At 50.3% G+C, this 11347-nt stretch overlaps 1 protein-coding gene across 1 annotated transcript; it reads right to left on the bottom strand.

The window, feature by feature from the left end:
- Positions 1–9266: 9266 nt before the first annotated feature.
- On the bottom strand, positions 9267–11001 carry LOC123345739 (zinc finger protein 271-like). Its single transcript, XM_044982778.1, has one exon. The coding sequence runs from the start codon at positions 10900–10902 to the stop codon at positions 9562–9564; it is 1341 nt and encodes a 446-aa protein (XP_044838713.1). The 5' UTR covers positions 10903–11001; the 3' UTR covers positions 9267–9561.
- Positions 11002–11347: the final 346 nt, after the last annotated feature.

Raw genomic sequence — 11347 nt, forward strand, 5'->3', positions numbered from 1 at the left:
TCACTTTAATCCTGCACTGCAGTGCATCCCGGTCATGCCCCTTTCCATCATGGCCCTTGATATCTGCCTGAAGGTGTCGTAATTGCTACGGCAGGAGCACAGCTGGGACTGGACAGCTTCCTCCCCACAAACACTGATGAGGTCCAGCAACTCGCCATTGCTCCATACTGGGGATCGCCTGGCACGTGGAGGCATGGTCACCTGGAAAGATGCGCTGAGAGCACTCCACGCCTGGCTGAGCAAACAGGAAGGGGAATTTCAAAATTCCCAGAGAATTTAAAGGGCCGGTCTGACAGTTGGTCACCTGTGGGCAAGGCAGTAGAGTTCAAAGTGATGACCAGAGTGGCTAGAACAGGCATCGTGGGACATTTCTGGAGGCCAATCAGAGCGCAGTAACAGGACAGGGCGTCCACACTGCTGCCACGGTGCTCCAGCAGGGGTGCAGCAAACGTTATTCCACTCGCTGAGGCGAGTACCAGGAGCGCTCTAGCCACAGAGTCAGCGCGCTCTACGTGCCTTGCCAGTGTGGACGGGGAGTGAGCTAGTGGGCACGGGGCTCCTTTATTGCGCACTAATTCACAAGTGTAGCCAAGCCCTTGGAGACTAACATTTATTTGGGCATAAGCTTTCATGGGCTAGAATCACAAAAGTTATGCCCAAATAAATTTGTTAGTCTCTAAGGTGCCACAAGGACTCCTCATTGGTTTTTCTTTTTTAAGAAATCCAATGTAAGCTGGGAGCAATGTGTGCGCAGGAAGGGAGGGGGGTCACATGGATATCTGCCTTGTAACTAGGCACTGCCAGGGAAATGTAACTTGGACAGACAGCAGTGTCTGTTATCCCTCGTACGTGGGGATGGTCATATCGGTGAGTCTGTGACTGCCATGCTCACAAAGGTGTGAGGCACAGTCTGGCAGGTGGAAAAACATATTAAGCTCACTTCACTCATGTGATGAGTTTTGAGGCCAGCCTATGAAATCAGTCAGCACTACCCTCACATTACAATATTACAATAGAAACAGGAACTGTTACAGTGACACTGTGAGATGTGATTGCTGAAGCTACTCACAACTATTCATATTTCCCATGATTATTTGCCGTTAAAAATAAGAATTCCATGGCAGAATGACGTCCCTCCGCACAACACTAATGAAGTTGAAGATGAAGAGCTCAGAGAAATGACAATAATATTTTGATAAGGAACTAATGTAAAGGAGGGAAACTGCCCAGACTGGATTCCAAGAGGAGTGAAACTCAGGGGAACAGGGACAGTGGCGAGGACACACGGATGAAGCGCTGGGCGGCTTTACGCAGACACAGGGACTGAGACCTGGATTCTTTTAAACACTCGAAGCAGGTGTGACAGTGAGATCTTTGTGGGGGTGTCTGCAAATATTTCACAGGATCAAGTCTCCTTTAGCAGCTCAGTGACATCTTGTACAGGGGGGAGAGTGGCCCTGTCTGGGCACTGCGATGCACTGGGCTTTTAAGGACACGGCCCTGGGAAATGGGAGCTGAGATCCTGGGAAAGGGGGGCAGGAAAACGCGTCTCAATCCCCCTCCTCCTTTTTTTTTTTTCAACCGCTGCAGCTGGCTCCGCCCATCCGGGGGAACTTTTCTCCCCTCTGCCCCTCCCTAGTCCTGGGTTTCCGCCTCCGGCCCGCCTGGCGGGGCCTGTGCCCCGGTTCTCCCCCCTCAATCCCCTCCACATGCCGCTGTCTCAGCCCCCAGCACGGCTCGGCCGGACTCCACCCTCACCCCTCCGCACACACCGGGGCTGGCGGCAGCTTTCCCGGGCCCCGGGCGGGAATCGCAGCCAGCTCCGCTGGGAGCAGCCTGGGGCCAAACCTCCCCCTGCAGCCCGGGGGTGCCGGGGGGGGGCGGGTCTCTCTCACCTTCCCTCCGAGCGGGGCCCCCCGGGGCAGGGGCCGGGCCGGGCTGGGGGCTCTGCCCTGGGAGAGGCTCCTGGCGGGGGAGCAGCGGGAAGGGCCCTGCTGGAGATTCCCCTCTCCCGGCTGCAGCCAGGGCTCCGGGCTCCCAGCACCAGCCGCCCCCCGGGGCTCGGGGATCTCGCCAGGAGCCTGGGAGCCAGAGGCACCGCAGCGGCTGCGAGTCACTTCCTGCTGCCGGGCCCGAGCCCAGCGCTCGCTGCCCGGAGCCGCCTCCCAGCCGCTCCTGGGTCCTAGCGATCAACCCAGCACCTTGTTCCCGGAAAATGACACCCGGGCAAACTTGCATTTGGTGCCCTCCATGGGCTCCCCACTAGTCCCTGCCCCCTCCTGTACCCGCAACCCCGGGTGCAGGGCAAGGCACAGTGCAGGGGTTGGGGAATGCAGCCTGCATTCCCCTCTTGTGCCCCTTGTCCTGCACCCCAACACCTGTCCCCTTCTTCACCCGAACCCCTGCTCTGTGCATGCCCTCTTCACCCCAACACCTGCTCCTCCTGCACCTGCCCCCTCTTGTGCCCCTAAACCAGTGGTTCTTAACCTTTACTGCAGCCTGCACCCCTTTGGGTCTCAAAATACGTTCCCGCCCCCTTATCAAACATTGTTGAAGTAGGTCAGTTCTTTAAACCTAGGTATATTTTTGATTGCATATTACAGTAATCATTAAAATGTATTATGTTAATAAATACATAGGTTTGATTAAACAAAGTAGTTGTACTTATGTGCCTCTGCTTAGTTTGTGTTTTCGATTATTTACCTTCTAAAAAAAAATCTGGCGTGTCTCGCACCCCCAGAAAGGGCGCCTCAAACCCCCATGGGGTGAGTGCATTCCAGGTTAAGAACCACTGCCCTACACCCTGCACTGTGCCCCTTTCACCCCAAGCCCTTCCCACTCCTATACTGCTAACCCCTGCACTTTTCCCCTTCCATCTCAAAGCCTTTATCCCTCCTGCTCCCCGACCCCTGCACTGTGCATGCCCCCTCACCTCAGTCCCTGCATCCCCTCCTGCACCCCTAACCCCTGCACTGTGAGTCTCCCCTCACACTAACCCCGCATCTGCCTCCTGCACCCACGTGGGAAACTGACCTGGATGCATAAGGGAGCTGCCACCCCTAGGGGGTTGTGAGGTCGGGGAGTCAGGAGCCCCATCAGGCCTCCCTGCATCCAGGTCACTTTCCCCAGAGGACAGGAGAGAAACAGCTGCTGTTGCCTCATCGTACAGCGCAGGTGGGAAGTAACCTGGATGCCAGGAGGCCTGGTGTTGTGTTGAGGTGGGGGGAGTGTGTGTGTGCCTGAGGGAGTGTTAGGAACCTGAAGGCCTGTTCAGACACAAGAAGCTGCCAGCAGCTCCAGACCCAGAGAGGCTGCAGCACCCACAGGTTGCCCCTATGCCGTCACCCCAGCTCATTGAGACCGGTACCCAGGTGGGGACTGATACCCTGGCTTCAAACGCACAGCAGACAGGAGGAGCTTCCAGTCCAGAGTGGCCAGGGGCCCCAGGGAGGAAGAGGGGAGGAGCAGTAGAGCAGGGGAGGGGTGGGACACCCCTACTCCAGATGAATCACCTGGCTCAGCTCCTCCAACAGTCCCTGCAGCTGGGGTCTCCCCCACCCACCTCCAGACACTGCTGCTCGCCTGCCTGCCTGCCACCTACCTCAGCCCAGCCGGCTCTCAGCAGGACAGGTGGGAATCAGGCAAACCCAGGGCAGGGTGTCCTCTTTGGTGGTCTGCCTGCCCGTACCGGCCACCCTGAACCCTGCCCAGGGCCGCCCAGAGGATTCAGGGGGCCTGGGGCAAAGCAATTTCAGGGGCACCTTCCATAAAAAGAAGTTGCAATACTATAGAATACTGTATTCTCGTAGGGGCCCCCGTGGGGCCTGAGGCAAATTGCCCCACTTGGCCCCACCCTGGGCAGCCCTGCCCCTGCCCCTGATCCTGCCCCTTGGAGCTCCACCTCCCCTGGGATTGGGTGGTGTGACGTTCTGATTAAAATATGACCATAGAGATCACTATTGCAACCACTGTTATGTATTTGCCACAAATCTTCTAGAATGTGTGACATGTGAGCTGTCTACGGAAAGGTTATCATTTCCTGAATACAATGATGCTATTTGCATGCATGTATAATTTCTCTATCTGAAGGTATAAATGTTAGCCACACACCTGTATTTCAAATGTTGGCCCCTGTGGTAAGACCCATGAGGTATTTAGCCAGCACATTGTGAAGGGACTAGTCAAATTGAATGGCCCATCAAGGTACACTTAGCTCACAAGGAAGACACCCAGCTGCGCTGCACCTAACGGACTTTCCTGTGAACGTTCAAACTAGAGCGATGGCTTCTGCTGTGATTAAGCAAAATTATGCACGGCCGTGTGACTCCATACCCCATCTTTACCTGTCACGTTCCACAGTAAGAACAATGGGATTTCCTCCACATGGCAGAAGCTATAAAAGGCCATGGAATTTTTGGAACCCCCTCCCTCTGGCCTCTTTCCTGCACAAACCTCTGGACTATGCACTTATGCTAAGGGGAGCGTTCCAACCGGGGAACGGAGGACCTTCCAAAGATTTGAAAGCAACCAGAGATTTGACTTAAACCAGTGGTTTATTCCATCACTGCTACAAACCTGAACCGAGAACTTTGCAATTATTCTATGTATTTGATTCCTTTAACCAATTTTAACTCTCACCTACCTACCTACCTACCTACCTTTCTTTCTTTCCAGGGCCGTCCCTAGGGGGATATGGGGCCTGGGACAACCCTTCCCTCACCTCCATCTCAGGCCCTGCCCCTCTGAGACTTGAAAACTTCTCTCTGTGTTGGGCTCCTTAAAGCTTTGCTTTGAACTGCCTCTCTAGTCATAGGCCACCTGCACTGGTGAAAACCGTGGTGCTGTCTCGACTGGCTAAGGCAGACTTGTAAGAGACAGAAGGCAAAAGGAGAGAGACAAGTAAGGTGAGGAAGGAGAATGAGGCCTGAGGGGAAGGGTGACAGCGGAACCCCAATCTCCTATCCCAGGGGGTGTTTAGGATTTAGCCAAAGCCAGTGCAACTGAGGATGTTGGCTGGTTCCCCTGTTCTCATGCTGAAAGATGAGCTGAATGATGAAAGACCATTGGGCGAGACAGGAGATGGTGGGCGAGACATACCCCAGGGTCCAGTGCGGACTGTTGAACTGCTGAATTCTCCATCCCAGGACATGTTTTACACTGCTGCCCTGTGTGAACAACAAACCCCTCCATGCTGTGCTCACACCCAGCCACTGGATTCAAAGTCACTCCCAGCGATACAGCACTGCACGCGAGTAGCCAGCCAGTGATGAATTAAAGTACAGAGCAACCCCAGCCAGTCCTCTACTCCGAGTCTTGCACCCCAGCCGTGCGTCTTCTACTGTCCAGTCCATACACAGTGTTACCAGATTGCCTGTTTCTTTGGGGTACGCTCATTTATTAGGGGCGGCGGGGGAGGGGGGCTGTTCTGTAATTCTATCAACACACACACACACACACACACACACACACACACACACACACACCCGTCTGAGTGGACTGGGTCAATCAGCACTTTCAAGCTGACCCCTTATATGTCCCTGGACTCAGTGGGTTGGGTTAAGCAGCACATTGAGGCTGTCACCCTTATGTGCCAAGGGACCGCACCGGAATAGAGTAAGCCTGAGCAGGCTGGGTCGAACCTGCACTTCCAGGCTGCCACCCTCCTATGCCCCTGGACTCAGTCGTCTGGGTCGAGCAGCACTTTCAAGCCGCCACCCTCATACGTCACAGGTTCAGCACGTCCCTATCCCCACTTTCACGTCACAATTGTACTGGCAGTAACCTACCTGATGAGCAAACCCCACAGTATTCTGGGCACTGCAGGGAGCTTTAGCTTAGGTAAGAGAAGCGTTGCTGTAGAGTGAATGGGGGAAGCTAAAAACACAAAAGAGTAAAGTTCAGCAAGAGAGAGAGAAGCAACCACCTGAACCATAAATGGTATTTATTGAATAATGATGATAACTACACAAGGAGCTAAACCAACGTAACAGTTACATTATTAAAGGTTGCAAAAGTTCTATACAGAAAACTAGACCTGCCTCAGATAGAAAAGAAAACCAAGAGAGAGGATCTTACCATTTCCACGAAGCTTGAACTGGTTGGGGTTCCCAGGTGATGGTGGTAGCTCAGGGAGGGTCCTGTGGGCAGGAGACAGGCAGAGTCTCCAGCACAGTCAGGAGAAGATGAAATCCCAGTAGAACTGATGCAGAGTTTGGATCCAGGCATCAGAACACTTACCGGAGTGCGAGGAAGGGTTCTTTTAGGGAAAAGACAAGGGTTCAAGGGAGAACACTAGATTTGTTTATGGGTAAACTGATGACTCCAGGGTTTTCTTTAGGCTAGACAATAGGAGTTGATCACTCTTGGCTATGGGTGGTGTTTTCTTCCAGGGAGCTCACAATGCAACTAGGCTGCTTCAGTATTTTGGATATCAGTCAAGGATTTATTACTAGAATTGGTCTGATAACTGCTGAGCAGGGTGTGTGCAGGCATAGCTTTATTAACACATGGAGCACAGATCCCCCATGATGCAGTGCTTCCCTGCTTTTCTGGTCCCAGAGTTCAGTGCAGTTCTTGGGTTGGAATCTGTTCTCCAGTCTGTATGGTGATGGAGGTGCCTCCCTGCCCCATCTTTCATGTAGATGAGGCATGGGGAGTTGCCTTAATCTTGTCACCTTTGTCAGGAGGGGTCTAGGTGTGTCTTCCCCCGCCCTTCACTGCTCTCTGCAAGTCTTTTCTCTGATCGGTTTTGATTCAAGCAGAGGCTGATGGTGGGGGGGAGGTTGGGGGGTGTCTTTCATGAGTCAGACAGGCTGGATACTGCGCCTTGGTTCCCCAAGAACACAGAGCTGCCTGGTATCAACTGTGGTGTACAAGCTCATTAGTGCCTCATCCCAGCAAAGGATGGTGATTAGGGGACAGCCTGGTTATCTCAAGTGAAATCCCCCGAACACTTCAATAAAAACGCACCGGTTGGGATAAAAACAAGTTTATTAACTAGAGCCAGGTAGGTTTTAAGGGATCACAAGTGAGAAAGGCGTAAAAGTTCTGAATTGGTTACAACAAAAATAAAAGGTAAACGCACATTTTAAATCCCAGACTTTACCAAGCCAAGGAAGATTTGAAGGAAGCTTCTCTCACCCCACCCGCTGTTGCAGGCAGTTCACAGTTCTTAGGACCCAGGCTGGATTTCCTTCCAGCCTTGGTCTGTTCTCCCCAGTCCAAGGCCCCTGTTGACTTTCAAGCCATCTTGTTGCCTTGGGAGAGGAGAGGTGAAAATGGAGGCAATTCTCCCTTGTTCCTTTGTACCATTCTCCTCTTTGAGGTTCACCCCCAGCCGGGGGGCAGGCGACAATCAGTCTGTGGCCTAAGTGAGCGTCCAGCCGTCATTCCGGTGAATTGTAACTCTCTTGTTCCCGGCTCCACAGCTGCTGAAGGGCCGGCTGAGCAATTACTGGCCACTTAGCACCTAGCTGGTGTGCAGGTGCTGCTGTCTCTGGGGAGCTCCTCTGTGGGCGTTTTCCACATTTCCAGCATGGTTCCAGTAACAAACCCATCGCAAATTCTCATAACTCCATACACAATGTTGATGCACACGATTTAACAGGACAATAATATGCAGGAGACCATCACTTTTCATAGGACATCTCACAGGGCTTGTACTTTGTACAAGATTTATCATAATTTTGTAACAGTGGTAACCATAATAGCATAGACCAGTGGGTCTCAAATTTCTTTCATCAGGTCCCTTAACTGTGTCTGTCGTCACTTAACCCCCCCGCCCCGGAATCCCACAAGTAGATATACAGGCTGCCAGCTCTGAACCAGCCCCTCTCAGTGGCGTTGTCTAAATGCAGAGGGGGCAGGGAGAAGGGGCAGATGAAGAGAGTGAGGAGAGGCAGCACCTCTCTACCTCTGTGCTCTCCCTAGCCTCTTATCCCATGATCCCCAAACACTCAATAGCCCCAGCACCCAGCTCCCCTATCCCTAGGGTCTCTCACACCTTTGTGGATTCTCTGATGTTTAATGAGGTGCGGTAGCTGAAGGAAACTTTACCCACAGGCAAGGCGTTTATGAAGTTGTGACCAGGGTCCCGGGACACACAGAGATCGCTCAGTTAGGGCAAACTGAAAAGAATGGGCCAACAATCCTCAAAACTAGTGGCTATTTCAATATTTAGATTCACCAAGCCAACAAGAAACAGCTTCCACAATACCTTACTGGCTACACAGAGGCCAAAGCACAGCTCCCTTACAGCAACCCAGCCTTGGGCTCACTCCCAGACAGCCCAGTTAAACGTGATGGGGATTGCTGAACATCATCTTCCCATCATATGAAACGTGCTACCAATCCCAAAGGATCAGACACATCACCCAGCAAAGTAATGATTTCTTAGGTTCTGACCAAAATACACGCTTACAGCCAGTTCTTATTAACTAAACTAAGATTTCCCACAACAAGAAAAGAGAGTGCGCATGGATTAAAAGATCATGTAGAGATGAATTGAGTCCTTAGGTCAGTTTCACTGTAGACGTGGTGCATTAGAATTGCAAAGAGTCTGTTTCAGAATCATTCATCAGGTGAACAATAGGCTTTTCAAGTAACCTTCTATTTCCTACATTACATCACTAGTAATGAATTACATGGATTAAAATAAGGTAAATATCCATAAAGCAGTGAATAGACAGTTTACTACAAACGTTACAGAGCCATGTAGACAATGACATCATTATACCCAAGTTTTATCTACATGTAGGGTGACCAGATGTCCCAATAAAATCAGGACCGTCCCGATATTTAGGTGTTTGTCCCGCTCCCGACCGATCTTTGGTTGGGACGCAATTTGATGTTTCGCTCCGCCGGCAGGACTCGCCTTTTTTTTCCTGCTCCACTAGCGGACAACTCCTCCCCTCCCCGAAATGTGTCCCGATATTTTCTCCCTCTCATCTGGTCACCCTATCTACATGTTATATTTCCTTTCCATCTCAGATTTAAGAGAATACAACCCTAGACAGGAACCCTTTGGTTACACTGTTAACTTCTAACAAGATATAAGTAAACATAGCCTATGACAGGGGTCAGCAACCTTTCAGAAGTGGTGTGCCAAGTCTTCATTTATTCACTCTAATTTAAGGTTTCGGGTTCCAGTAATACATTTTAACATTTTTAGAAGATCTCTTACTATAAGTCTATAATATATAACTAAACTATTGTTGTATGTAAAGTAAATAAGGTTTTTAAAATGTTTAAGAAGCTTCATTTAAAATTAAATTAAAATGCAGAGCCCCCCGGACTGGTGGCCAGGACCTGGGCAGTGTGAGTGCCACTGAAAATCAGCTTGCGTGCCGCCTTCGGCACCTGTGCCATAGGTTGCCTACCCCTGGACTATGACAATTACTAGCTTCTTCCAGTTCTTTAACCATAAAAGTTTGCATTTAAAAGCTCTAGCTTATCTAATATGGAATGGCGCTAATTGCCATTTACACACATTTCTAAGATGTGTCTAAAGGTTGAATCTGGGTCAATTAGCCAGCAAGTTTCTTAGCCCTTTCTGGACATGGGTCACAGAAGTTTAGATCCTGTGTGGATTGTCGCATGTTTAGTGAGGTGTGATTTCTGTGTGTAACTTTTCCCACAGTCCAAGCACTTATAGGGTCTCTCTCCAGTGTGGATTCTCCCATGTTTAGTGAGGTGTGATCTCTGCGTGTAAGTTTTCCCACAGTCCAAGCACTTATGGGGCCTCTCTCCTGTGTGGATCCTCTGATGTGCTATAAGATGTGATTTGTGTGTGAAACATTTTCCACATTCCAAACACTTATGGGGTCTCTCTCCTCTGTGGATTGCCTGATGTTTAATTAGGTCTGACGTCCGTACAAAATTTTTCCCACAATCTGCGCATTTGTAGGGTCTCTCTCCTGTGTGGATTGCCTGATGTTTAATGAGGTCTGACCGCCGTACAAAATTTTTCCCACAGTCTAAGCACTTATGGGGGCTTTCTCCTGTGTGGATTCTCCGATGTAAAACAAGGGATGATGGGATTCTGAAACTTTCCCCACAGTCCAAACACTTATAGGGTCTCCCTCTCGTGTGGACTTTCTGATGTTTAACAAGGGCTGACTTCTGTATGAAACTTTTTCCACAGTCCACACACTTGTGAGGTCTCTCTCCTGTGTGGATTCTCTGATGTTTAGCAAGGTCTGACCTTTGTTTGAAACTTTTTCCACAGTCCACACATTTGTGAGGTCTCTCTTCTGTGTGGATTCGCTGATGTTTAACAAGGTCTGATCGCCATATGAAAATTTTTCCACAGTCTAAGCACTTATGGGGGCTTTCTCCAGTGTGGATTTTCTGATGTAAAACAAGGGCCGATGTGATTCTGAACGTTTTCCCACAGTCTAAGCACTTATGGGGTCTCTCTCCTGTGTGAATTCTCTGATGTTTAACAAGGGCTGACTTCTGTATAAAACTTTTTCCACAGTCCACACACTTGTGAGGTCTCTCTCCTGTGTGGATTCTCTGATGTTTATCAAGGTCTGATCTCTGTATGAAACTTTTCCCACAGTCCACGCATTTGTGAGGTCTCTCTCCTGTGTGGATTCTCTGATGTTTAACAAGGTCTGACCTCCGTATGAAACTTTTCCCACAGACTAAACACTTATGGGATCTCACTCCTGTGTGGAATGCCTGATGTTTAACAAGGTCTGACCCCCATATGAAACTTTTTCCACAGTCTAAGCACTTATGGGGTCTCTCTCCTGTGTGCAATGCCTGGTGTTTAAAAAGGGCTGACCTCCGTCTGAAACTTTTCCCACAGTCCACACACTTGTGAGGTCTGTCTCCTGTGTGGATTCTCTGATGTTTATCAAGGTCTGAACTCTGTATGAAACTTTCCCCACAGTCCATGCACTTATCTCCTGTGTGGCTTATATGATGTGTAATTATTTCTGACTTCCAAATGAAACATTTCCTGCACTCGAGGCATTGAGCGGGGTTCTCTTCTGTGTGGCGTCTCCCGTGATGATTAAGGTTTAAGCAGTTACTGAAGCTTTCTCCACGATCCAAGCATTGAAGGGGTTTCTCTCCAGTACGGATTGTCTGATGTGTTACAAGCTGTGAGCTCAGAGTGAATCTTTTCCCACACTGCAGGCAGTGCCAGGGTGTCTCTTGCTTTGGATTTGTCTGCTGCTCTCTGGGATCCTTGTCTCCTCTCCCACAGTTAATATATTCATCCGCTTTCTTCTCTGGGTGGTTTCCCAGCAGCCTCTCTGACCTGTGCCAATTTCCACAAGCTTCTCCCTGTTCCCAGCACTGGGAAAAATTCCCTTCAGCTCTTCCCATAAAGGTCTCC

This window comes from Mauremys mutica, chromosome 12 (genome assembly GCF_020497125.1).
Source record: "Mauremys mutica isolate MM-2020 ecotype Southern chromosome 12, ASM2049712v1, whole genome shotgun sequence".
NCBI classification, from domain to species: domain Eukaryota; kingdom Metazoa; phylum Chordata; order Testudines; family Geoemydidae; genus Mauremys; species Mauremys mutica.